Genomic DNA, 27,890 nt, shown 5'->3' on the forward strand with positions numbered 1-27,890 from the left:
TTCAAATTTCCTCAATACTGTCCTTTATAACTTTTTTTTTTAAACAAAGATTTTATTTATTTATTTTAGAGAGCAAAGGAGAGTGTGTGCATGTACACCTGTGCAGGGTGGGGTGCGGCGGGGAACAGGGAGAGGGACAAGCAGACCCTGAGCTGAGTGCAGACCCTGTCCTGGGGCTAGATCACATGACTCTGAGACAGGACCCAGGCTGAAACCAAGAGTCTGCACTCAACTGACTGAGCCACCCAGGTACCCCATATAGCTTTTCTTAAACAGAAAATCTGTGATTCAATCAAATACCACGTGTGGTTTTAGCTGCTATGACACTTTAGTATACCTGAAATTAGAACAGTTTTAGTCTTTTTTGGGGGAGTGGGTCTTTTATGACATTGACATTTTGGAAGAGTCTGGGTTAGTCATTTGTGTCATTTGTGGACAGTTCATAATTTGGATTTGTCTGATTGTTTCCTTATGATTAGACTTGTGTTAAAATGTTTTTGGCAGGGGGGGTAGGGGGGTGGGTTAGCCTGATGATGGGTATTAAAGAGGGCATTCTGCGTGGAGCACTGGGTGTTATGCACAAACAATGAATCATGGAACACTACATCAAAAACTAATGATGTAATGTATGGTGATTAACATAACAATAAAAATTATTTAAAAAATTAAATAAAATAAATGTTTTTGGCAGGGATGTTACTTGAGTGAGGTGTGTAAGGGCATCACACCAAGGGCACATAAATATCAGCCTGTTTTAGTATTGATGATGCTAATGTGATCACTTGGTTAAAAGTGGTGTCCACCAGATTGCTCCATTTGCAAGATACCCTTTCCCCTTTCTGACCGATAAGTAGTCTATGAGATGATACTTGAAATTGCTTGAATAGCCTGTTTCCCAAGTTAGCAACTATTGATCATTCTTGCTTGGCTTATGTTTGGATTCTTAATATTAAATTCAGTTTGGGAACTGTTTCTGTGGTCTCATTAGGAACATGTGACTTCTGTAAAGTTCCTGGAGATAGGTGAATACCCAGGAGGTTCCCTCCTCTCCCTACTCCCACCTCTTTACTGTCTCCAGGGACCCCTCATGTCCTCAAATCCTGGTTGGGAACCATTGTTATATGCAAAGAAAACTGGTCTTGGAGTCAGCATAGTGGTATTGGAAAGATCTGGGCTCAGATTCTGGACCCACCGCTTATTAGGTCTATGACCTTTATCATGTTACATAACCTTCCTGAACCTCTTTCTTCAACTGTAAAATGGAAGATAATGGTTGTGGCGGACACTGTTGGTGGCCTACCCAACACACATTTCTCTGTTTTTCTTGTTAACAGAACCCCCGTTGTATTTGTTTGGCATGTGCCAAGCCCCCAGGAGGAGTCATAATTTAAAACTAAGCTAGGGGCACCTGGCTGGCTCAGTCGGAAGAGCATGCAACTCTTGATCTTGGGGTCATGAGTTCAAGCCCCACGTGGGGTGTAGAGATTACTTAAATAAATAAAACTTTAAAAAATAAATAGCTAACTGAGGCCTTCCAGTTCCCCTTGGTCAGTGTTAGTTTAGGTGTAAGCATCTGGCTCAGTTCTGGCCCAGGAGATATAGGTAGAGGACTGCCAGTTTTCTGGGAAAGATTTTTCTCCCTTCTTATAGTGAGTGCTGTCATCAAGGAAGCCATGCTTTGTGAGCTGGGGTGGCCACAGTGCAAACCTGAGGTGCAAGCCTGCAAGGAATCCTAACTTGCTGACAGAGGGCAGAGTGGGGGAAGGAAAGAATCTGGATCCTTGATATCATGGAGCTTCCCAGCCAATCCTAGGTATACTTTCCTCCAGACTCTCTGGTAAGCAAACAGATATCCTTATGCCATCGTCGAGTTTTTCTCTTGCTTGTAGTTAAATGCATCCTAACTGATACAATGATCCTTATGATTGAGGTAGGGCGAGTGAAAGTGTCTATCCCTGTGCATGGTGTAGGCACTCAAAAGATGTCAACTTCCTCCCATACCTTGACCCTTCATCCTGCTCACTCTGTTGAACCCCACCCCTGGGTGAATCCAACAAGCCCCTCTCTCGGGGCCTGCTTCCAGATTGCCAAACTGAGTTTCAGGAGACACACAACAAGGCAGATCAGCACAAACATTGACTTTTGGTGACCACCCTCAGCTGGGTCGTCCGCACTTTCCAGGTAGTTTCTACTCTTCCACTCTCTGAAACAGCAATTTCAAAGCTTCTTCATGCTCCTCTCTCTTTGCCCGCCACCGTGCCTCCCCCTCTCAGCTCACAGACAGAAGAAACAACCTCATCTCCTACTTCACAGACCACAAAAAAGCCATCAGAGCGGGGCTTGCCAATCTTCTTCCACCAAATGTCCTGAGAACTTCTTCCTCTTCTGGGCCAGTCCCTCGTATGTCACACAATCTGCCCGCCCCCATGGTGGTTTTTAGATCTCTTCTGGCCTTAGTCTGTCTTTAGAAGGCTCCACCATGTACCATACCAAACATATTCAGATGTACTCACTTCCTATATTAAATAATATATTTTTACTGTAAAAATATTAAATAATTTTTTTTAAATTGCTTTAATTATTTAGCTGTAGGTAGTTTGCCTAATTTGTGATTGGCTATGGGTTTTTTTTTTTTTTTTTAGGAGCACTAAGGTGCTACGTGGGATTTATTTATTTTTTTTAAAGGATTTTATTTATTTATTTGAGAGAGGGAGTGCAAGCTAGAGAGAGAGAAAGAGAGCGAGCGCACGGGGCAGAGCGAGAGAGAGTAGCAGACTCCCCGTTGAGCAGGGAGCCTGACTGAGGTGGGGCTTGACATGAGGCTCGATTCCCAGGACCCTGGGATTATGACCCGAGCTAAAGGCAGAAGCCTGAGCCACCTACGTGGGATTTATTTTAAGGTAAGAGAAATCTAACTCCCAAATTGTTTTCAAATGTAAATGCCATTTTGAACATTAAATAGCGTCATAAAGGAAGTTGACATAATAATCTGTTGTGCTGGCACTTAATTAAACATTAATTTTGATTATTCACAGTCTAAAAAAATTTTTGGAGGCAATGATTTTACTTTTAGCGCTCAGATTTTTTTATAGGTCCCTGAAAAGCTCCTAGGCCTTAGGTAGCTTATTGAATGCCAGGTGCCCCTTCCTGCCCCTCAGGGCTCTTAGCCCCTCCCTCACTCACATCTTCCACACCTCCATCTCTGCTTGATTCTTCCCAACTGCATTTAGATGCACTGATTTCTGCCATCCAGATAAACCATTCTAGCCTAACAAAACCTAGCTCAGCAAAATCACACCAGGGCCCATTGCAACTAACCTTTCTAACTGTCCCTTCCCTTTGTCACCAAAGGCTGACGTCAGAGTCATTTACACTATATCTACTTTGAGATGGCCCCTTACCCTCTTGGCTTTCAGGGCAAAGATCAAACTCTGTACCTTGGCCTGTAAAGCCCAACCAAATGGGGGCTCTGCCAACCTTAAAGATACCTCCCCCAGCTCTACTTCCTCGCAATTATTCAGACACAAGCTTTCTCCTACCTTTGGGTCTTGCTCTTACCTTGGTGTCCCACTCAGAGCACCCTCTCCCACCTACTTATTTGCCGCCATAACTTGTACTTCTCTGGGCAACCTCCCCTGACTTTCCAGAGTCAGTCCTTCTATTACATAGCACCTGGTGCTATTGCTTCATGACATTTGATTTGTACTTATTCATAATCAGTCATTGTCTCCTCATGTTAGTTTGCTAGAGTTGCCATAAAAAGCAGCATAGACTGGGTGGTTTAAACAGCAGAAGTGTATTTTTTCCCAGTTCTGGAGGCTAGTAGTCTAAGATCAAGATGGTGGTAGGTTTGGTTTCTTTTGAGTCCTCTCTCTCAGGCTTGCAGTTAATTGCCTTCTCACTGTGTCCTCACAGGGCCTTTCATCTATGTGTGTGTGCCACCCTGGGGTTTCTTCCTCTCCTTATAAGGACACCAGCCTTATTTTAATGTAATTATCCTTTAAAGACTTTAGCTCCAAGTACTGTTCTGTTCTGAGTCACTGGGGTTTGGGACTTCAACATACGACTTTTGGGAGGGCACAATTCAGCTTATAACTATCAGGGACTGTGGCCTCCTTCCCAGTGTATCCTTGTGCAGGGGCCATGCTAATCTCTCCCGTATCGTTCCAATTTTAATATATGTGCTGCCAAAGGGAGCACATCCTCCCCAGTGTGTCCCAAGCCCTGAGCATCATGCCAAGACACAAGAACACATTTTCTATTTAATTAACTGCCCCAAGACTAACTGTGTGACATTGGCCTGGTTCCTTCTATTCTCTGTACCTAGTTGTGCCACCTGTAATATCAGGCTGGAGAAGCTGGTCTCTAAGGAACGACAGACAGTTGACCCAACATCCTTTAATTACTCTCTTCAGTGAAATCTTTCCCCCTCACCACTAGAGGGAGATGTTACTTCTAGTTTTTTTCTCTGCGGGACTGTGCCTTCAACTCTCTTGCCCCTGGGACATTAAAAGTGGAGGAGCTGAGGCCAAGGACAGCCGGCAGCCAAACTATCAGCAGGGCATTCAGCCCTGGGCTTGAATTTCAACTCTGCCTTTTCCTGGCTGAGGTATCTTTGCCAGGGTCCCCTTGAGAGTGTTAGTTTTCTCTGCTGCTGAGTGGGCGATGAGAATGCCTCATCCATGATGCTATGTGGGGCAGGCTTCCAGATTGAGCTCCCAGTCTAGAAACCCCAGAAATGCAAATGCCCCATTTGCTCCCTTCTCAGTAAACAAGTTCCTGTCTGCCGATGGGTCGTTGAGAATGTTGGCAAGTCTGTCTAAGGAGTGGGCCTTTCTGACGGCTTGGATTGGCCACAGAGGGCAGATGTCCAAAGGCAGGCAGGCAGGCAGGCAGGCAGGCAGGCAGGCAGGCAGGCAGAATTCCTTCCTGCTGCCTGCCTCCTCCCCCATGAAGTAGGAATGTAGGATGCTTTGGGGCATCCAGGGTGGATACAAGAGAGAGAGATCCTGGTCAATTCCAATTTTTGAGGCTCCAAATTTGTTAAAGTATGAAATGCCTAAGTTAAGTGCACAAAGGCAATTCGGAGACAAAAGCACTTAGAATATTAGTTTCATAGTAACTGTATGTTACAAACATACATTAAAAGGCAACCAGATTCGGTCACATACAGGGACCCTTGACTATTGTCTGCTCCCAGACACTTAACTATACAGTCAGACCTCAAGGACCAACTTCCCAATGATGCTGCCACCCCTGGGGAAATAAAGTGGCTGTGCATAGAACTGGAAGCAGGCTTGGCTGTGAACCAAAACTAGAGTCAGAAAAAAGCACAAGGAAAAAAAGCTACAAGAAATCCACCCCAGGAGCTGCAAAAGATGGCCTGAGTTCAAACAGTTCAAAACGTACCCTTCCTGGGCCTTCTGGATTCAGTTTTGACTGAATCCTCGGCTATGCAACCAGACCCTTTCAAAAAGTGGTTTACTTGCAAAGAAGCCTTCTAAGGGGCACCAGGCTTTAAAATAATTTGCTCCTCAGTAAAAAATACAACACCCATTTAAAGGGGAAAACCCCATAAGATCGTGAAGGTTAAAAGGTTAGTCTGTTTTCTGTGGGAAGCAGCAATTTTCTTACCTGATGATGATCAACATAATGCCATAGGTTCAGAAATTTGTACTATTAAAGTCAGAGATAAAGTTGTTTTAGTCAGAGAGTCAGGAAAGACTTTAGTTTTATTTGGTGATAAAAACAAGCTGCTGTTTATCATTTATATAAGGGTACAAAGTCCTCTTTCTCCCCCTTGACTGAAATGTGCGGGGTAGCCTATCCTTTTGTGGAGGAGGGCAAGGTGTCAGCAAGGAGGTGGGAGGAACAGAGGGAGACAGACAAGCAGACTCTGTGCTCAGGGCGGAGCAGATATGATGCTCCATCCCACGACCCTGAGATCAGGACCTGATCCAAATCCAGACTCGGCTGCTTAACCCACTGAGCCACGCAGGCGCCCCCAAAGTAACACTTTTTAACACACAAAAATCACACTGCAGTGTAATTGTGCTTTTCAGAAGCTAATTCTAGAATTCATAAAAGATTTGAATTCGTGGCGCGCTCAAGCACCGAGGTTTGGTAATGGCACACGAAGTTTAAAGTTGCAGGAGTGAAGCCTGTGGGGCCTGCCAGTAGGCCCAGCACATGTCACATGCAGAATCTAAATGTGAGATCAGTCCTCAGAGCCCCCTGAGATGAGCCTTGATGGCAAGCTTTGGACGTGGGGTAGAAATGGGGATAGATTTCTTTTTTCATCTTCTTTTACTTCCTCAACTTTGCTGTTTTGTCATATTTCTAAACCCATTAGGGGGAAAAAAAAGAAGTCTTCCTTCAGGATGTAACATTTGAGCTGGCACCTTTCCAAGTGTCACTTTCCTTAGTGTAAAAGGGAAATGATATTAGGACCGAGGGGAGAGCAGGTGCTCTTCGGTTGTGCTGTTAGTATGAACCCTGCCTAACACAGCTGTTTCTGGAAGGGGGTGCCTGCTCACTTCACCTCTTAATGAGTCAAGTGATTTCTCATCTCTCTGGGCCCCAACTTCACCTCCGCGAAACGAGTTTGAAGGTGTCACTTTGCAGTGCTATCTCCATCTTCCTCAGCCTGTCACAGACCAAGGCACAGGATGGTGGTAAAGGGGGGCTCTTCCTCAGGGAGATGGCTAGTTCTACACTCGGAACTGTGGTCCCCCAACTCACCCTGCGGGTAAAGTCCTGGAGCCTTCCCGACCTTGGACTACAGTTCCCAGCATGCCCCGAGGGCCTCTCGGGCCAAGTCTCGCGTGCTGTGACGAGACCTCGGAGGGCTGTACGGGAAGGCTGCCGGCCGACCCGGCGTCCAGTGTTCCCTGGTTGGTGCCTGGGGCCTTCGGTGTCGCCACGGGCATAACGCCGCTCACACCATGGCTTGGGTCCCTACTGCGTCACAGCGCCTCCTGAGACGTGGGTCCTCAGAGCCTCTTTAGTGCCGGAGCTCGGGCCGCAGGCAGCCCCGCGGGGGCGAAAGAACAGGTAACCAGACTGACCGAGCCTGGACCTCCTTGGGGCTGCGTCCTTCGCGCATCCGAAGGGGCGCGCCCCTGGCCCCTCCACCGAGGCGCTGACCCGGGGCCTCTGGGTCCCTCTCCCTTCTCCCCTCCCCAGGCGCAGAGCTCGGCCCGACCGCCCCTTGCCTCTCTTGCCGCACCATCTGGGGTCTCCCAGTGGGACTTCTCTCTGATGGTCCCCCTGCAACCCCCGCACCAGGCCTCGCCTCGGCTTCTTCAGACTGGCCTAGGCCGTGACCCCCATTCCACGCCCTCACCCTCATGCCTCCGGCTTGCTCGGCCCTCGGAGGACCTTCGGCTTGTGCCAGGCCCCGGCCTTAATCTCCTTTTTCTTAGTCTCGCGGGGTGGGAGGGGGGTTGGGTCAGACCTGACCTTTCAAATCCTGGTGGCTTTGTTCCGTATCCTGTGAAGGAGCTGCGTGAACTCTGCGGGGAGTGGGAACAGGGAAAGGGAAGGGGAAGTGGAAAGGATGTATGTGGGTCTGAATGCTTCCTGGACCCGGAGGATGGCTGAACTTTGGTTTCTTCGATGCTCTTTAATGAAGAACTAACTAGTTTGTCCCCTGAACTTAATCAGGTAGAGGGGCAGTGTAGCAAGTTGAAAAGCAAATAACTTGGCCTTTTCAGGGTTTTGTTTTAATTCCCCTGAAAATGGGGGTGAAACTACCTGCCTTGCAGATCCGGCCACTTACCTGTGACCTTGGACAAATCACATAAATACGTCTCCTGATTTTTAGTTTCCTTCTTTTAAAATTTTAGGGGATAAATGAGTGCTTTGCAGAGTTGCTGCAGGGTTAAAACGCAAGATAAGTGTTGTATAAAAACCCTTAGGAGTATTAGTGTTAGCAACAAAGAATGTGTTTATCCATTATGGTAAATAGCCCCTTGCTGTTGGTTAAGTAAGTCCTAACTTACTTAAAAATGATATGTATAATCACTCTTGCAAGGTTGTGGAGAATACATGAAGGTACAGGGAGGTGTTTGGCAGACTCTGAAGGGCTATACCAATGCTGGTTGTTTGTTATTCTTAGAACCTCTGAAATGGATGGACTCTTCCCAAGCAGATTTGCTAATTTGCAGCAGCTGGACAATGTTCCTCATTAATACCTGTCTGTCAGCATAATCGTCACATCATTTCACTCGGGTAAGGTGACCTTTTCACCACATATAGTGCCTTTGTCATATCACAGGTGTTAAGATCAGCCACAGGTGAGACCTTTGACTTTCTCCTTTAAAAAAATTTTTTTAAACCTCCTTTGGCATGTTTGTCACCCATTGGCTCTTTTATGTGTGCTTCAGCCTTGTAAACAAGCCATAAAACTCTGTGTGCCTGTCAGAAGAACAGCACTGGAGCAATTCTTTGGTGTTCACTGTAAGAAAATGCCCTTTGTTATTTTTATTAGGTGGCAGGGACTCATCTCCGAATTCTATATAGAAAAAGCATCTGGATCCCAGTCTTTCAATGGCTTCGAGACAACCAGAAGTGCCTGGTAAACTTAATTCTTTTTGATAAAGTCTTGCTTTGCCCTTAATGTTTTAAGCTAAATAGAAACCACTTTTTTTCTCAACCATATATTAATGGTTACTTTCTGCCACCAGGCAAGTATTTAAACTTAATAGATTGGCATCATTTAAATATTACCTTATTAACCACCCAGCCAGGGTATGAACCCAAACCCTAAATTGAGAGAGAACAGTCATTTCATACTTAAAGGTATGCCAAATTTGTCACTTTCCTACAGATACCAAATAAGAATTCAGAATAAGTTGTTTGGTTCTTGTAATATGTACCAAACGATTGTACTAATTCCCCTTTTTGGAGGGGATTGAGGGTGGGCAGAATGGAGGTCTGGGCAAAAAGGCACCGGCCTGATTTAAAGGTAGATTAAACTTGGGCAGTTAGGAAAATGCTCACAGCAACATTTAATGAATCCTGGGCCTGTGTAGGGCAGTACTTTCTGGGTTACTAAAGTCATTGATCCCTCCCAGGACTGTTTTAGTGGGAAGGGCCCGTGATTTTTAATCAAATCTGAATCACTCAGATTTTGATTCTCAGTCAGATAGTGCCTCTCTCTCAAGGTTGCTGTGAAGATTAAGCATAACATATGTGAAAATGTGAGTTAAAAGTTAGTGATGAATATATATTTACTGCGCAGACAATTTTTTGGTCTCTATCTGTAGGAGTATATTTCCTACTGAATTTTAGCTGACTTTATTATTTTTAGGAGGGCTATCGGGATGGCTGCTGGGAGGAATCTTTAAGATGTTTTGAAGTTGCTCCCAAATTAAGTTGATTAATAGAGGAGTTTCCCCCATGTCTCCTGATGTGTATCCATCTGTGGTCTCTAACATCATCAGTTTGTGTTTTAGTTTGTCTTTCACTGTTGCTGAGATTACCATAAACTCCCTGTAACCATCTGGGTCATAGGGTTGTGCTCATAAGGTTAAAGCTTTGTAGTGTGGGGAGCATGGAGTGTTGCATGTAGAGTGTGAACACTGGCTTAGATCTGTTATGCAGTCCCCACCTTGCTAGCTGGGTGTCACTTAAGACCTATGCCTCAGTTTCCTGAGCTGGAAAATGGGAAGAATATCTGCCTAATGAGGATCAGGTAAGATGAGGGATGTAGCTGCCCAGCAAGGAAGGGTATTTGGTAATCATTATTTGCTTATATATTTGTTTTTTTTAATTTTTATTTATTATTATTTTTTTATTTACTTAGTGCAAGCACAAATAGGGGGAGCAGTAGAGGGGGAGGGGAGAAGCAGGCTCCCCACTGAGCAGGGAGCCCGACGTGGGGCTCGATCCTAGGACCCTGAGATCATGACCTGAGCCCAAGGTGGACGGTTAACTATGTTTGTTTTAATTGAGAGAATACACATACCATAAAACTCCCATTTAAAGTGAACCATTTAGTGGTGTTTAGTATATTCACATGGTGGTACAGCCATCACCACCATCTAATTCCAGAACGTTGCATCACCCCAAAAGGAAAACCTTGTACCCATTAGCAGTGACTCCTCCTCTGTCCCATCCCCGTCTCTGGCAACCACCAATTCTTTATTTCTGTGGATTTGTTAGTAACTATTAATAGTAATAAAAATGGTAGCTGCTTGTTCTCCTTTCTGTTTAAATGAAGTCTCTTTGCCGGTTTGGGATTTATTGCCATTGAAGTTGATGTCTTAGAGAGTTACGATATAATTTTAAGCAGGAAAACGTCCTGCTGAAGGCAGGATCTGGGCATCAGTTCTGCTGTGAAAGGATTAGCCGACAAACTAAAATGAACTTTGCTCCCTGGTCTGGCAGAACTGAGAGTGCCCTTGAAATAGGGTGCCTGCGTCACAGTGGGCCATTCCACCAGTCCGTTCCAGTGAACAGGAATGGCAGGATCGCCTGGCAGTGTTCTATGAGTGGTTGTCAGCAGTTTCCGTGATGGAAATTGGCTCTGCTGTTTAAGTCATATAGAGTGCTCGAAACTAGAGGTGACACTGGATAGCAAATTGTTTTAAATATTTCTTGTAATAGCACTCTTGGTTTTCTTTTGGTAAAGTTAGGTAGGAAGGCAGAAGATTTGCAGTTGAGCCCCAGCTGGCTACTTTCTGAATGAGCTTTGGCAAATCACTTTACCTCTAGGCCTTAGTTTCCTTATCTATAAAATGGGAGCAAGAACTTCGTATCTTCAGTCCTGCATGAGTTGAGAGCCGTGGCATCACTGTGGGGTGGCTTCTGTGGCACAAAGAACATAAGCTTTGAAATCAGATAGGTTTGGATTTTGACTCCGAACTGTACTTTGAAGTTGTTTGAGCTTGCTCAAGTAAATTTAAATTGAACTTTGTTTTTCTACTCCATAAAAGTGGATTAGGGCTCTGAATGGGTAAAATGGAGAATTCAAAGTGTCAGGCATAAAGAAAGGACTAAGTACTATTACTTTTCCTTGAGTGGATTAGCTATTCCAGAACGAGCTATTGCTCTGTCCCAGAATAAGAATGTTTGAGAGCTTTCCTGCCTAAAGATGAATTTAAAGATACTAGCATGTTCAACTGCCGAACCCATCCTGACAGGTATCTCTGTTCTTAGCTCTTGAGCCTAGTGGGCCTCTAGGCAAGATGTCCCTGCCCATCGGGATGTACCGCCGGGCATTCAGCTATGATGATGCCCTCGAGGACCCTACACCCATGACTCCTCCTCCATCGGACATGGGCAGCATCCCCTGGAAGCCAGTGATTCCAGAGCGCAAGTATCAGCACCTCGCCAAGGTATCTGACTCCACTGACTGCTTCTGGCAAGCCCAACCTCTTCGTTTTCCTTCCTCTGCTCCAAAAGCCTTCAGTGGCTCCTGGCCTGTAGAATTGGGCAGTCACCAGTCCCTGTATGTTTTCAGTGCCTCAGCTGGAGTTGGTGGGCCTTTTTTTTCTTGTGAATTCAAACTAGAATGGCTGTGTCTTTTTTTTTTTAAGATTTTATTTATTTATTTGACAGAGAGAGAGAGCACAAGTAGGTAGAGGAGCAGGGAGAGGGAGAAGCGGGCTCTCCGCTGAGCAGGGAGCCTGATGCAAGGCTTGATCCTGCGACCCTGGGATCATGACCTGAGCTGAAGGCAGATGCTTAACCGACTGAGCCACCCAGGCGCCCCATAGAATGGCTGTGTCTTCTACCTGAGACTCTTCTGTGTCATCCCCCTGCCCCGTGATCCAACCATGGGAATTAAATTTAAGATTTCATGCACTTACTGAGTATCTTATGCCTCTAAGTCTTTGTGTCACACTGCTCATTGCCTGGAATGTTTATAGTCCGCATCCTGTTCTCTCACCCCTCTCCCCACTCCTGATAAATGGTATCCTTTAAATCTTAGATCGGACATCTCTTCTGTGAGGATTTTCCTCCATCCTCTCGATAAGACTACTACCTTTCCCTTGAGCTCTCCCCTGTATCACGGGCCCTTGTCATAATCCCTATGTTATTTTATCACTTCCCATTAGCTTTTTGAGGTCAGGGGCCATGGCCAATTTTGTACTCCCATCTGCAGTATCTAGCAGAGGACCTGGCATAAAGTAGATTCCAAAAGAAAAAATGTTCATTGAGTGATTGGGGGAAAAATTGGCTCTTTTTTGAACACATACTGTGCTTTTCCTCATGCTGTTTCTCCTGCCTCAAATGCCTCTTCCCACTGCCATCCTATGTAAAAGCTTCTCTTTCGGCGCCTGGGTGGCTCAGTCAGTTAAGAGTCTGCCTTTGACTCAGGTCATGATCCCAGGGTCCTGGGATGGAGCCCCGCATCGGGCTCCTTGCTCAATGAGGAGTCTGCTTCTCCCTCTGCTTGCCGCTCCTCTGCTTATGTTCTCTGTCTCTCAAAAATAAATAAGTAAAATATTAAAAAAAAAAAAAAGCTGCCTCTTTCCTAAGTCCCACCTGACAGAGACACAGACAGGTGCGTGCATTCGCATGCGCGCGCACACGCACCCACCCACCCACTAACACCTTCCTCCAGTTGCACCTTGATCTGCTCTCCAGCCCTTTTGTGCAGTTTGGCTTCATAGGTTCTCACATGCTTGGAGCAGATATGCTTCCTGACTGCAGGGGCTGTGTCTCCCTTGCCTCTGACTCTCCAGCTGCCAAGCATGCCCAAATAAACTAGGCCTGCCAAGTTTGGGTGAGGCCATTTAACCTGCAGCTAGTTTCACTGAACTTGAGCCCTGTGACAGCCTAGGGTGGGGCAGGAAGTGCACTGCAAGCAGCTGCTGAAGCAGACCTGGGTGTGAATCCCCTAAGGGACTATGTATTAGCAATGACCTTGGGGACACAGCTTCACTCCTGAGTCACAGTATCTCCCATCTGAGAGATGAGAATATTTTATATCATGAAGGTGTTATGGGGATTACATAAAAGAGCATTAAGAGGCTTGACACATTGGGTGTGTAGCTGATAGTGTGACTCCTGGCTCCTTGCTTAACTTTCACTTGGTAGAACTATATTTATTCCTTTCTTTTCAGTGAGCCCCCCCCCCCCCATGAAGCTCTCAAATAGGGAGCTTCTTTTATGAAAGCATCCTCTACAGCTCTGGGCGGGGGGAGTTCCCTGGTCAGTTATCTCCTGAAATCTGACCCAGTCATTTGTTGAAGAGAATACATATAGTGTAGAAAGTATAGGCAGTGCTAGGGAGAAAGGGCCCAGCAGCCTGGCTGCGAGGCCAGAGCAGCGGACTCCAGGGACAAAAGCAGAAAACAAGCATGGCTTCTTTTTTTTAAAGATTTTATTTATTTTAGAGGCGGGGGGGTGAGGGGGGCTCAAGTGGGGGTAGGGGCAGAGGGAGAGCATCTTCAAGCAGACTCAGTGCTGATGGAGCTCGACTTGGGGTTCAGTCTCACGACCCTGAGATCATGACCTGAGCCAAAACTAGGAGTCACATGAGTCGGCTACCCCGGCGCCCCAAGCATGGCTTCTGATAGTGCTTTGAAGGGGCACACCCATTTCATCATAAAGGCTGCTGCTTACTCCACTGGGCAGGGGACGAGCTTCCAGTTTTCTCTCGCTCCCCAGCTGGAGCAGTTGACAGTCTGGGACAGCTGCTCTCTCAAAGGAAAGCTTGGCTTGACTCCCTGCATGCATTCTCCTGTTTGTCCTATCGGGGTCCAGACCGTCAGCCGCGCTCCAAGTAAGAAATCAGAGATCCCTTTTACTGGAGCGGGTTATAGCTACAAGATGTAAACCCTGTTTTGTAACAGGGGTGCGGCATTTCAGTACTTACTTCTGCTCTCCTCCTTTTGGACCATCTTTCTCCTAAGTTCCTTTGGAGAAGCAGAGAACAGAATGAACACAGTTCTCTTCTCCCTGTTGCTCCTGAGCATGGTGTCCGGTGTTTAGATTACAGAAGGTGCTGTGTTTCAGCTCTCATGTGAAAGATTGGAAGCTACTTGGATTTTTTTTTTTTTTTAAGACCATTATTTGAACCTGTAGAGTAATGGGCATCACAGTGTGGTTTTGGGCACTGGCAGCATTAGCATCACCTGGGAATTCGTTAGAAACATGAATTCTTGAGCCGCCACCCCCCCCCCCCCCCCCCCCCCCCCCCAATTAGCTCTGGGGTGCGTCCTGCAATCTGTTTAACAAGTCCTCCTGTGGGATTCTGATGCTCAGCAAAGTTCGAGAACCACTGAACAAATGCAGTGATGAAGCAAAAGCCAGCATAGTGCCTGGTACATGGTCGGGGCTTAGTAATAAGTGTTTCTTCTGCATTCTTAGGGACACAGTAGTATGGGATATTGGACAGACAGGGGCTGGGAAGGTAGTGGAGACAACCAACCCGCCTTCAGGTATTTCCTTACGTTATCAGATGAAAGGTATTTCAGTAACTTCTCCCCCAAAGGAGTAAATCTGGTTGTGTGACTCCCCTGCCCTGCTCAAGCGCCTCCTTACTTCTCTTGAACAGACGGAGGAAGGGGAGGCCAATGTCTCCTCCCCTGCCATGACCCTGTCATCGGCCACTGACAGTGTGGACAAAGCCCCTGTGGTGAAGGCTAAAGCGACTCATGTCATCATGAATTCTCTGATCACAAGTAAGCACTTTGCATCCTCAGAATAGAATGCAGAAGGGGTGGGAAAGGTTTGGGCTTCCTGCAAGCTGGCTGTGTGGGATTCTGCAGCCTCCCATGCCTCAGCATGGCATGGCCTGACTGCCTGGCACTTGTCAGCGTGGTTGCTGACGCTCCGGTGTCAAAGATCCGTTTAGGTGGAAGATTTGCCAAATATGAAGCATCTCATTTAATTTAAGTTCACTCTTGCTGCTATGTTGATGACAGTCTTATTTTCCCATGTGTCAGTGTGGCATCGGGCAGGTGACTTAACTCTTGAGGTTGTTTCCCTGTCCATGAAATGAGGAATCTGGCTGGTAGGCTGAGGGGAGGTTTAGATGGCCCCAGTGCTCAGTGGCTGGGAGCCGCTGCTGTGACTGTCTCAGGCTCTCCTGGAGAAGGTGACACACTGAGGCATCTCCCACCTGCCCTGCACTTCTTCTTTTCTTCTTCTTCTTCTTCTTTTTTTTAAATTGAAAGGCTCAAAGTTGTTTCTCTTCCTGGACCTGAGGCAAGTTTGGTGTCTCAAGCATCTTTAGCCTTAAGGGTGTGGTTTGCGGTTCTAATGAGACCAGAAAACAAGAGCTGGCTTTTCTTTTTCCTTTTTTTCCTCTCTTAAAACCTTGTAACAAGTTAAATGAGCTTGTCAGTTCTGGAGGGCCCTTCAGGATGCTGTGGGGAGTCACCACCTATTAGATACAGAGCTCTGCAGAGCACAGAGAGGTTCTTTGGTTGGCTCAGTTTTGAAGTCGGTAGCTCTTGTTTATCTGCTCCGGGAGGGCATCAGCCTGTCTTGGGCAGTTTCTGGAAAATTCACCTAAGAACCAAAAGTCCAAACTCTTACTTGGACTCTGTTTTTATTCACACATAAAGGCACCGTTTGAATCAGCAAATGCCGCTTGTAGTTTGCCAGCTTGAGAACGTACTGTGGCGGTGTTCGAGAGCTTAGCAGTGCTCTCTTAGCCCAGCATTAACTTGTCCATGGAGAAGACTGCTCATCAGCAGTACGGAATGTTGTAACAGCCCTAGTGTGCCGCATCACTCACATCCGTATCTGGTCTAGTCACTTCCACTTTTGAGCATATTTTTATATAATCACAGGTAGAGTAGACATACCGTTCTATTTTTCTTAACTAATACTGCCACGAACTTTGTTGCTCTAGTCTTAAATTAAACAAACAAACAAATAAACAATAACTGCATTTAAAATCCTGGTATTCATTAAATTCTTTCCTGCTTTTTACATTTTCAGGTGGCTACCTGGTAAGACTGGAAAACATCTTTATGCATTTTTTTTCTTTGCTTTTATTTCTAATGATAATAAAATCATTCCTTAGAAGGGGAACGAATAAGTCATAAAGGACATCTGGTGTCTAGGCTTTTGGTCCACAGGTGCCACATTCCTGGATGAAGGGGTGTAGTATGTAGTGGGGGTGCAGTTGAAGCTGTCAGTCATTCTACAGTTTAACTGACTGGCTGAGGAGATGTCAGGTCAGACTGACCTACCATTGAGTTCGGCCCATCTGTTACTCCAGGCACCGTGATGGCAGATCTCATACATGGGAAACGTGGGGTCTGTAGGCCTTGGCTAGTTCAAGGCATGTTCTCTGTGGTTTGGGTCTAATTGGTACGTTGGTGCCATCCAGCCTAAAAGTGGCCTGTTTCTCTTTGGTGGAAGTCTGTGCGTGGATGACGAGGGTGGTGAGTCTGTCTGAGGAACCTTTACGCTTGGAGAACTTGCACTTTTCTGAATGTCAGCTGCCTCCGCCATGTTGCGTTTCTAAATACAAAAAAAACGTTCCCTGGAGGTTATCTGACACTCCCTTTGGGAGTAACCTGTTCTTAGCTCGGTGTGAGGGAAGGCTTCCTTCTTGTTAGAGAACTTTTGTACAAGTAATGTTTGTTTGGGGGACCCCTCTTCCTCAGATGGTCAGTGTGGTCTCTTACTTCTGGGGAGAAGAGTGGATGTCCGTGTTGAACCCCCCCCCAGTTTGCGGGGGGGGAGGGGGACGGGCATGACTGTCATCTCCTCTGTTCCCAGAACAGACCCAGGAGAGCATTCAGCGTTTTGAGCAACAGGCAGGGCTGAGCGATGCTGGCTACACACCCCACAAGGGCCTTACCACCGAGGAGACCAAGTACCTTCGAGTGGCAGAAGCGCTCCACGTAAGCTTGTTTCTTAGGAACTTTAAAAAAGCCCTCTCCATTCATAGCTTGAGACGTGGCTGTGGCTTAGATGTTACCAGCGCATTTAGCTGGGCGTCGTGGAGAGCGGTGGAGAGAACTGGGCGAGCAGTTCAGTACTGGGTTAGTCCCACCCTGGTGGTGCTTTCTGGTCGAGAGCTCCAGAGCTGTTAGCCTGGTGGTTTCTGCTTATCCATCTATAAAGTGGGGGTATCCGCCTTGTTTCCGTATGGTTTGGAGGAGCAGCTGAGACTCTGAGCTTACACATGTGATGTGTGTGAGCACATTATGAACAACGAAGCGGGTACTCTGTGTACCAGAGTGACCAACTTTGAGGGAGAGGAGAATAGGGCAGTCTTAACAGAGGTAACACTTTAGCAGGAAAGGAACATCGTGCTCTGTGTTTCCTTTTTACAAAATTAAAATCAAATGTAGAATTGACCTTTTCATTTCTAAAATTGTAAACAAGTGAAGACTAATTTTTGATAAGGTTAATGACGACTAAACAGTCGTATGAATGACAGTTTCAAGGGATTTTCTGTTGGGGAATACCAGCTGGTACTTAATAGTGCCTTATGACCTATGAGGCACTTGCATTCACTTAATCTTTGTACTAATCCTTGGCGGGAGATACTATTTTTTATATCTTATAAATGCAGAGACAGGTCCAAGGTTGTATAGTTAACCAGTCACAGTACTAGAACTCAAGTCTCCTGATTCCCTATTTCCTGGTGTTTTTTTTCCTCCATATGCGAAAGTTGTCTGAGAATCTGGCTCCTGAAGGGACTCACGAGGGGGATCATGATACACAATATATAGAAGGATATACAATAATATAGATCTGGTGGCCCGTGGGCAAGGATATGAGAAATTGTGGAGTGTTTGCATTTCACAGTGAGCATCCCAGATGATGATTCTTTGCAACCTAAGTGTAAAAACCACTGCTGTAGGGGATCAAGGTTGGGTTGGTGACCAGCTTAATCTCTCAGACAAGACAGATACTTCCGGAGAGGGGCACTGTCAGTCTTTGAGAACTTCTCAGGATAGGTGTGAGTCAGAATTCCTCAACTGAGCAGTTCACTCTGTATAATGGTAGAGTTGACTTTGGCCCATTTTCTGCATCTTGGCCACATGAGTAGAATTGAGGATGGCTGAAATGCCAGCTTACATAAATTGATACGGTGAGTGTTTGAGAACATTTAGACATGCTCATTTGTTTGAAATGTAGCTTGGGCTTACTACACATGGAGCACAGAGACAGTGGAGGGGCCTTGACCTAGAAGAACTGAGAAGTAGACTTGTCTCTCCCCTCCTAGAGAGCTAGTCTGTATGTTAGAGGTGTGTTTACAATGCCCAGGGCACCCAGAGTGACTGGCCATGGGAGGGAAAAGGGAGAGAAGGGGACAGGTGCCACAGAGAAAGCATTTAGCTGGAGAGGAATAGCATGCCTAAGTCTTGGCTTTGAGACACTGGGAAGGGCAGGGCTTGTAGCTGGTGGGAGAAGCAGCCTAAGAGTTCAAGGCCCTACTTAAAAGGCCTACAAGGCCTCCAGCTTGAGTTCTGGTTCTTCCACTTACTGGGCAAGTGTGGGAAAATTACTTCTCCGAAAGTAAAAGCTCTAGTGTGGTATTTAGTACAGAGCTGTTTGAGATATGTTGTAGAATGGATAGATTTTCTTAAAGATGGGAATTTTGTCTAGTACGGCAAAATCAAAGGAATATCTGTTCTATAATCCAAAATTATTCTACCTACTAATGTGTTTCCCTTTGCCTGTTGTTAAAGTGTGAATCAAGTTATTTATACCCAACTAGCTGTTTTATATTTGCTCTCGTTTTAAAGAAGTTTCTCTTCTTACTCATCTGCACAGAAACTAAAGCTACAGAGTGGAGAGAGAACTAGAGAAGAGAAGCAGCCGGCCTCAGCCCAGTCCACCCCAAGCAGCACCCCCCACTCCTCCCCTAAGCAAAAGTCCAGGTGAGCTCTTCCGGTGAGCCTCCCGAGCTGCAGTGTGCTTCTAGAAAAGTTAGTGCTGCATACAGAATTGGGAGTTTAAGCCTGTGGTTTCAGAGGGAGCCAGGAAAGTTGACAGTTCCCAGTCTCTTGGCATGAGATACTTCTAGAGGCATAGGAAGGGGGTATAAGGATATGCTTTATTCTTTCCCTTCCAGAGGCTGGTTCACTTCTGGTCCTTCCACAGCCTTGCCTGGCCCAAATCCTGGGACCATGGATTCTGCAAGTGGGGACAAGGACAGAAACTTGGCAGATAAATGGAGCCTCTTTGGACCAAGATCCCTCCAGAAGTCTGATTCAGGTAAGACCGCGCCTTCAAAAAAAAACAAAAAACAAACGCATGTGGGTGGCATTTTACCATGTCTATTGGGGACTGCCTACTAATTTTGAAATAATTTGTTTTTTGGTTTACTTCTGTAGGAGGTTTTGCCACCCAAGCTTACAGAGGAGCCCAGAAACCTTCTCCAATGGAACTGATCCGTGTTCAGGCCACCCGAATAGCTGAAGATCCAGCAACCTTCAAGCCACCCAAGATGGACATCCCAGTGATGGAAGGGAAGAAACCACCACCACGGACCCATAATCTCAAACCCCGTGACTTAAATGTGCTCACACCCACTGGCTTCTAGAGCTCTTTGTATTCCAGGGGCTCTGGATAGAGGGTATCTTGTACCCAACTCCCCTTTTACCTTGGCTTTGACATAGGAAAGGTTTTTTTTTTTTTTTTTTTTTTTAAACTTCTTAAACTGAGGCTAGAGCTGGAGATGTAATTGGTTTTTGAGAAATGTTAGTGCAAAGCTTGTCCTTGTGTGGAAGAAGCCATTTTGTATGGTTTAGTTTAAATAATCCCAGCAGTCAGGTATGGGGGACCTCATTATTCATTTTGTATCATTTACGTTAGACAAGATCTTTGATCATTGCTTACTAGGTAAATAACGTTTGTGTTGTTCCAGAACTGAGGCTTCGTGATTTCTTTACCACTATAAACATGTGCATGGACAAATCATGGAGTAGAGGTGTGCCCAACTAGTTGAGACTTTGACCCTCTTGACTGTGCTCCAGTCTTGTCAACTGGGGGACCTGAGATCTGTTTGGCAGCCGGACTTGGCAGGGACCCCCCTACTTCCTGTGCTAAAACTGGAGTGTCCTTGTGTTTGGTAGGCCTTATAGGTCACTTCGTCCTGCAGCCACTTCTTACCAGAGCACCTCTGGGCCAGTGCTGTTGGAGGGATGCTTTTATGTGTCACAGAACATCTTGCATATCCTATTTTGCACTTTTAAAATGAAATTAATTTACCTCCAATTCGGTTGAAAACTTGCCAAGGGAGAAAATTCAGTCTACTGGTTCGGTATAGATAAATGGATGTTACACTTTTTTCAAGTACAGAAGGTGGTACCTACATTTAGATCATAGTCTTGAGGTTCATGTGAAACTAGTGTTAACCCTATTTTGATTTTTTTTTTCTCTTTTGATTTTCTTGTTCAGGCCAGGCATAAGACTTTTTTTTTTCTGGGAAGTGGAAGAATTTAAAATTTTTCTACATAAAACATTGCTCCCCAGAAAGAGCTGCATACTTTTATAAATGTATGTTACTGAGGAAAGGAACTAAGGAAGCCACTTTATTTCTCCTCACCATGTATGTGTTCAGTCATTGTCTTAAACGCTGTCTCAAATTCCCACTGTTTCTTTGTTTTGGATACTATCATGTCTACATAAGGAGCTGAGCTGACTTTTCCATCGAGAAGCCCTGGAGTCTAAAATGATCACAATAATTAATTTATTTGTGTCTTCTGTTATGCTTGTATCTCTTATTTGTTTTGACAATAAACAAACTTCTTAAACTGCTTTCTCAAATGTGGATAGCCTTTGTGTGTGTGTGTGTATGTAAGAGTTGTTCTTACATTCTGCCTACTCACGGTCATAGAACCTAAGCATGGTAAACTTGGTATTTTGAAAAACCATTGCCTTTTTATTGTATCCTTTTAACATCAAATTATTTGTAACACGCTCAATCTTTTTGTTTCTACCCTCCACCCCCATTACATTAGATCTTAACGGACTGGCCACAAAGTCAAATTCATAGGCAATATAACAGCTCTAATATAGGATGTTTGAGATCCATCAGGGAGAAATGAGTATATCTTTCTCTTCTGAAACAGGTTGTCAGTACCTTGAATGACATACATCGATGTCCAGAATTTGTTCAGAGGGCTTAATGGAAATGTTAAATGTACAGTTCATATGGTATTACCTGCTTCAAAAAAAGTATAGATAAATAATTTATTAAAAAATATATACACCTTGTATATTTAAGCCATATTTGAGAACAGGCTAGGATAGAATATCAAAAAAATTTACTAAAGAGAAAGTCGTCATAACCTACAGATAAATAAGAGAGGTTTGGTCCTATAAGATTTTTAACTACTTCAGATACTTTCAGAACTTCCAAGTAGTTGGAGATAGAGTTCAGGAGGTATTTTTGGTGTTCAGTGCTTAGAAGGACCTCAGGGGCTGCTCCAGTTCTTTGGAGAAGGCTCTGTGTCAGGGTTCAAGTCCGCGGCATAGAAGAGCAGGAGCTTCAACAAGTGCACTTTGTCTTGGAGCTGGGGCGCCAGCGGCTCCCCCAGCATCTGGGTCAGGCGGCTGCGGAAGGCCTCAATCTGTCTCTCCACATCCAGTGCCGTGATGTCATCCCCTTGCTGGGGCTTGGGCTTAATCCTCTTGATGATTAAGTCTTTCCGATCAATCACTGAACTCCGCAAGTGCTCTGCAAGAGGGAAAAAGTCAGCTGAACTCTTCTGAATGGCTTTTTATTCCTTTATGACTTAAGAAGTCCAATTTTAGTAGGTAGAGCCTGGGCAAAGACTTGACTGGTGATTACAGGAGTACAAGTCAAAGGTCATTTGAGTATCTGTGGTCACTCAAATTTCTAAAAGGTCCTTTGTTCTTGGTTCTCTCTGGTCCTCAGGTTTTGCATATTAAAATTGTACAAATTAAAATTGTCTTAGTTTTTTCCCTTTGTTGATTTAAGCAATGAGCCTAGATCAAACAGTGCAACTACAAGTTAATATAACACTTGCAAAAGACCCATGTGAATTTTTAATATCTTCTGGGAGACTGATTTCTAGTATAAAAAGAATTGCAAAGAAATACTGAATTAGTATCTTAGTTTGTCGTAGTGTTGGTCTGTTGTAGTAATTCTGTTGAAAAGAAACAATTTCGTGTATGGTGTATGATAGACCAAATAAATATATCCATGTTCAGAATAAGGGTTCTTGCTGTGGGAGAAGAGTGATTCAGTTATGGAACAGGAGGAGAGGAAGAATTCTGAGGGATTGGAAATTGAGGTATTGCTATGAACTCGTATTTCTAAAAAAAAATTATGTAATTTTCTAGCTCTGTTGTCAGAGGACCTAGAAGCAGGTACCCCAGTAGTAATCAGCATATTAACACCCAGATCTTGATTTCTTAATGCTTTTCCCCACTCCCTACTGAGAGAAACCAGAATTTTTTTGGAGGAAAGGCCGATTCTAGGACCATGGCAAGGAAATTACAAGGTGAACCTGGAACATCTTTTATAAGAAAGTAAGGGAATGCTTAAAAACAGAGTGGGGGAAAACGCGCGTGTGCACACACACGGGAACACGTCAAAAGGACACAGAAGCCAGCGTGAAGAGTCCTCTTATTGGCTACGTTTTGGACATGATCATAAAAAAAAATGACAAAAATGGGTTATATGTATGACATTTTAAAAAGTGCAGAGTCCATAGTAAATAAAGGAGGGGAGGAAGAAGGGAAAGGTCCTTTTTGCAGAAGAAGGCCAGTTAAGAAATGTAGAGGCAACATATAACTAGAAAGCAACCACTTTTCAATCTACTATTGTAATGACTGATTCAGGTAAGAACCATCAGTGGGTGCTAAAACCCTTGAGTGGAAGGCTGAATAGGATATTCACAGTCTCAAAATTTTACTCTCTGGATTACTTAGCTAATAACAGAGCAATGGGGAAATCTGATAGATACTACCTTAACCAAATGATCACACTTAACATCACCAATAATGGGACCAAACTGACATTACTGCCTCTTGCTGTCATGTGCTGGGAAGGAGTGTACATCTTCATCTAGTCAGTGTTCTTGCCAGTAGGATTTAACAGAACTCTGATCATGAGGAAATAATTAGACAACCCCAATTATGGGATATTCTACACAATAACTGGTCTGGGCTCTTCAAAAATGTCTGTATTATGAAAGTCAAGGAAAGGGTGGGAACTGTGTAAAAGGAGACCAAAGAGTATACAACAACCAAACACAATGTGTGATATTTGGAGCCTGGCTCAAAACAGACCCAGCCACCTATAAAGGATACTACTGGGACATGTTAGAGAATATTCTATTAAGGATAAATTTGTTGAGTGTGATAATGAATTGTGGTATGTACGGGAATATCCTTATTCTTAGGCCAAAGTATTTTTAGGCATGAAGGATTATGATGGTGCAACTTACTCTCAACTCTCAAAAAAAAAAGTATTCAGGTGGATCAGTAGATAAACCAATATGTGGCAAAATGTTAACAGCCAGTAAATCAACATAAAAGGTAAATGGATGTTCATTGTACCACTCTTTCAACGCTCCAAAAATAAAAATATTGAGGAAAAGTAAAAGAAGTTATAAAGGTCTCTCATCCAAATCCACAGATTAGCCCCAACAGGATTCGGGAAATATATGGAGTTCAGGCAAAGGACCATGGCTGTGGCGAGCTTGGAGGACTTGCGGACTCCCAGATGCACCAGCATTCACTAGGGCATCACTTCCTCCATCTCCTCATTTAGAAGATGGGGATAACCGCACCTCTTCTAGCAGGGTGTTTAGAACTGCGCTACATTGTAGCCAGAAATTTGGGAAACAGAATAAACTTGTTTTTAAGCAATGTACTAGGTTACACTTTCAAATAATATGCTCAATATGTTTTTCTTCAACCTTCAGGTATCTTTTCAGCTAAAGTCCCTCTAAATTTATAGCACCGGGCCTAACTGTAAAGTGAAAAAAGTACAACAAACACTACAGAGTGTCTAAAAAGGAAACAGGAAGCAAAGCTGCCTTGAGATGTCCTATCAGGGCCCTTTCAACATTCAATCAACACAAATTCCAGTGAGCACCTATTATGCATCTGGAAGTGGGCTGCTTTCTGGGGATACAGTGCAATTAGAGACGTGGGCCCAGCCCCCATGAACTGACATTCTAGTTGCAGGAAGCCTAACAGTAAACCAGCCAACAAAAACAATTATAGTTTTGGTGAGTACAATTACAGAAATAAATCGGATGCTGTGAGAAACAGTGGCATTGGGGGGATGAGGGAAGCAGCCCACTCTACTCAGGGCCTCTTAGCTGAGTCCTGAAGGATGAGAAGGAGGCAACTGTGCAAAGGTCTAGGGGAAAAGCAGTTCAGGTAGTGAGAACAGTAAGTGTAAATGCCCTGAGGCAGGAAAAGCTTGTTTTGAGAACTAGAGGTAAAATGTGGGTGGTAAGGGAAAGCGGTAGTAGAGGAGACTGGAAGGTAGGTTGGGCCACAGAACAATGTGGAGTTTGGCCTTTGAGAGCAAATGGAAGCATCTGGAGGGTTTTAAGCCAGGGAATGTGCTCTATTTTACTCTGCTACTGGTGGAGAATGGTTGTAGGGGGACAAAAGTCTTTTAGTAAAATGTAGTTTTTGTAAGGCATATGCTACTCTGAAAAATATGAAAATGATTTTGAAGGAATGGAAAGAACTGGCTGAACAGAGGGGAATAGGGATGACTTGGAGTGGGAGCAAGAAGAATTTGGAGTTTATTAAAGTAATACCAGACATTCAAAGAGGTAAATGTTGGCAGCTCCTATCCAAGCACTGTCCAAGGGAGAGGAACTCTTGGCCAGTGGACTTCAGCCATTCTGGTCCAGTTGGCAAGGCCTTGGATTTTATGCTTCGGTAGGCATGGGAGGTCTTGTATCAGAGGCTGTTGGGAATACTGTGTGAGGCGATTTATGTAAAGAGTTTAGCACAATGCCTTATGCAAGATGTTCTGGCTCATAGTATTATTATTAGGTTCCTGGATCAGGTTACTAAGGGTAACTACTATTATTATTATATTAAAATTTATTTATTTATTTATTTATTTATTTATTTATTTAGAGCAGGGGGAGAGGGGCAGAGGGAGAAGGAGAGAAACTCAAGCAGACTCCATGCTGAGGACCGAGCCCAACCTGGGGCTTGATCTCACAACTCTGAGATCATGACCTGAGCAGAAACCAAGAGTCAGATGCTCAACTGACTGAGCCACCCAGGCTCCCCCTAGGGTAACTATTATTATTTTTATCATCATCTTCCTCCTCCTCCTCCTCATCATCATCACCATAGGAATCTCCAACTCAACAGTCACACTGCGCTTTTTATCTTCTCTGCAGATCTTTCTCCATTTATGTCCGTGTCAGCAATGGCAGAACCCTGGAGCCTTACTTGCGACTCAGTTACCCAAGCCCTGACAAACTGATCTTCAAAGTGCTTCTGTTCTATCCACGGCCTTCCCCGTTGCACAACCCACACCCTCGCCACCATGACCCCTCCTGGGACCTCTCTGGTCCTCCGCCAAACTACTTGCCACACCTCAGGCAGAGCAACCTTATGCAAAACCACTTTGATGGCTTCTCTTCACTCTTGGAATCAAGCTGACATTTCTTAACAGGGCCCAGAAGTCCCTTCATGCCCTATCCATCTACTATTCTAGTCTCATCTTGTGCTAGTCTCCCCTTGCTCTCTACATTCCAGTCTTACTAGCTTGTTCTATGTTCCTTGGACTCGATAAACAACTTCTTGCCTCAGGGCCCTTGGACATGCCATTTTTTTTTAAAGATTTTATTTATTTAATTGACAGAGAGAGAGACAGTGGAGAGAGGGATTCACAAGCAGGGGGAATGGGAGAGGGAGAAGCAGGCAGCCCGATGTGGGGCTTGATCCCAGGATCCTGGGATCATGACCTGAGCTGAAGGCAGTTGGTTAACCGACTGAGCCACCCAGGCGCTCCGGACATGCCATTTTTAATTTTTTCTGGAAAAGTTTGCCCTATTTGCCTGGCTAACACCAGTCCTGGTTTTTTGTTTGTTTTAAGGATTTTATTTATTTATTTGAGAGAGAGAGCATGAGTGGGAGGTGGGGGGTAGGGGCAGAGGGAGAGGGAGAAGCAGACTCTGATGAGCAGGGAGCCCGATGTGGAGCTCGATCCCAGGACCCTGCGATCATGACCTGAGCCGAAGGCAGATGCTTAACGGACTGAGCCACCCAGGTGCCCCACCAGTACTTATCTCAGCTGAAGTATCACTTCTTCAGGGAGGTCTTTGTGGGTCCCTCCAAAAATAGAATAGGTGCTCCTATTTTGTGCACTTCTCCTTTCCTTCAGAGCATTTATTTTAATTGTGATTAGATGTTATTTATGTGATTATTTGTTCAGGGTCAATCTCTTCACAGTAAGCTCTATGAGTGCAGGGGCCACATTGGTCTTATTCACTGAAGTTTTCCCAATGAGCCAGGCACACAGAAGGCATTTTGTAAATATTTGTTGCCTGGATGAATATATGACTTGAATTGATCTTGCCAGCATCTGCTTTTCTCCCGTCTCTGGACAGGCTCCTTGTAGGAAGGCTGTGTGTATCTCTCCTCAGAAGGAACTGAGGTCTGACTTCCGTGGGCCATCCTGCCTAAGTTGTCTAGCCAAGTGGAATTCAGGAAAACAGGTGTTTTTCTTCCTTTAAATACTGTATGTTTAAATTCCTAGCATTCATAGTTTCAAAATAAGAGGTATTAACAATTCACAAGTATCAGGAAAACTCATGGCATAAAGCAAGTTGCCGTTTGGCTGAGGCTCAAACTTGAGCTGCATGGCTATGGAACTGGGGTGTGGTGGGATTGATTCTCTTAGCCAGAGAATGTGAGCTTACCTGGCAGCCCAGCATCTATGCCTCCATGGGGCTGCTCTGCCTTTTTGGAAATATTTACAAAGTATGGGGCTTCAGGATATACTTTTCCCCAAGGTCAAGGGTTTGTACAAAAGTAATTTAACCATGTACCGAGAGTTTAGAAAACAGGGAGCTGGAAATTCCTTAGAGTCTCACCTAATCTCACCCAGTGATTTCATAGAACAATAATTCCTTCCAGTGTGTTTTCACTGCACATAGACTTTGGCAACAGACCTAAGTTGGAATCCTGGCTCCTCACTTACTTTTCTCTCAGCCTTTGTTTCCCCGTCTATAAAAAGGGGATGATACTCACCTTCCCCAGGTTATTGGATTATATATGCCAGGGTGTGTGAATTTACCTAGTCTTTCTTCTTCTCTTCCCCCATGCTAAGATGTTTCCCTAAACAGAGGACAAGCTTGGGCTCCCCAACCTCTTCCCTTCTTCTCCTATCCGTGGAGCTGGACAACTCAGGCTGACCCCAAATGCCTTCCACAATGTCCTCAGATCACTTGCAGAGGGCAGAGATGACTAAGGAGCCCTCACAGTAAAAAGCCTACTGACAAGGATACTGACCATGTCAGGGTGCCATTTAGCTGCCTTCTTTGGAAGACATTGTTTCCGAACTATTGGTTCTAAATATTTTTTCTCCTTCTTAACTCTTGGTCTCCAAAGAAAGTGGAGAAAATGTTAAGGATAAAATAGCACTGGAACACATCTCATTTATTCTTGGTCAATATACACTGGTCTAAGTTTTTCCTCTCCCTTGTTAGAAGCATAAAAATATTCTGGAATGAAAGTGGATCCCATGTCCATCTTAAGTCACTATTGCCCCCAAGGCCCAGCTGTATTCCCTGGGAAGCAAAACAGAAGTAAACAAGGGGTGTTAAAGGTGAACTTTAAATAAAACCAGGCTGCTTTAATATTAAACTTTCTGCTTGATCTCCAAAAGAACAATTATGTAAACCTTGATGAGGCTAAGTACAACATGGAATTTGCCTCTGAGGCTTTGTTCTGAGAAGGACATGTACCCTTCTTTGAGGGGGCTAAAAAATGCA

The 27,890-nt window shown here is 44.8% G+C and overlaps 2 protein-coding genes and 1 non-coding gene across 7 annotated transcripts in view; 1 reads left to right on the plus strand and 2 right to left on the minus strand.

Annotated features, from left to right (window-relative positions):
* Window positions 1-20,694, plus strand: part of KIAA1191 (KIAA1191 ortholog) — a 28,244-nt gene extending 7,550 nt beyond the window's left edge. Inside the window, exons 1-9 of one of the 4 annotated variants that reach the window (XM_025867011.2) lie at window positions 6,828-7,053; window positions 8,120-8,232; window positions 8,492-8,578; window positions 11,148-11,342; window positions 14,513-14,639; window positions 16,696-16,820; window positions 18,706-18,812; window positions 19,007-19,149; window positions 19,269-20,694. In XM_025867011.2, coding sequence (XP_025722796.1) covers window positions 11,193-11,342; window positions 14,513-14,639; window positions 16,696-16,820; window positions 18,706-18,812; window positions 19,007-19,149; window positions 19,269-19,477 — 861 coding nt within the window. In that variant the 5' untranslated portion in view covers window positions 6,828-7,053; window positions 8,120-8,232; window positions 8,492-8,578; window positions 11,148-11,192 and the 3' untranslated portion in view covers window positions 19,478-20,694. Of the gene's footprint in view, window positions 1-6,827; window positions 7,054-8,119; window positions 8,233-8,491; window positions 8,579-11,147; window positions 11,343-14,512; window positions 14,640-16,695; window positions 16,821-18,705; window positions 18,813-19,006; window positions 19,150-19,268 lie in introns of those variants that run through there. The other 3 variants (XM_025867010.2, XM_073889730.1, XM_025867012.2) reach the window with 3 other exon arrangements.
* On the minus strand, window positions 4,094-4,200 carry LOC112820490 (U6 spliceosomal RNA). Its single transcript, XR_003207160.1, has one exon. It is a non-coding gene; the product is annotated as a U6 spliceosomal RNA (small nuclear RNA).
* A 103-nt stretch (window positions 20,695-20,797) lies between the features above and the next one.
* Window positions 20,798-27,890, minus strand: part of SIMC1 (SUMO interacting motifs containing 1) — an 88,315-nt gene continuing 81,222 nt past the window's right edge. For both annotated transcript variants that reach the window (XM_025867007.2, XM_025867009.2), the window contains one exon: window positions 20,798-21,616. In XM_025867007.2, the coding sequence (XP_025722792.1) occupies window positions 21,354-21,616 (263 nt within the window). In that variant the 3' untranslated portion in view covers window positions 20,798-21,353. The remainder of the gene's footprint in view (window positions 21,617-27,890) is intronic.

This window comes from Callorhinus ursinus, unplaced genomic scaffold (assembly GCF_003265705.2).
Source record: "Callorhinus ursinus isolate GAN/ISIS: 27379988/994484 unplaced genomic scaffold, GSC_fseal_2.0 scaffold3, whole genome shotgun sequence".
Classification (NCBI taxonomy): Eukaryota; Metazoa; Chordata; class Mammalia; order Carnivora; family Otariidae; genus Callorhinus; species Callorhinus ursinus.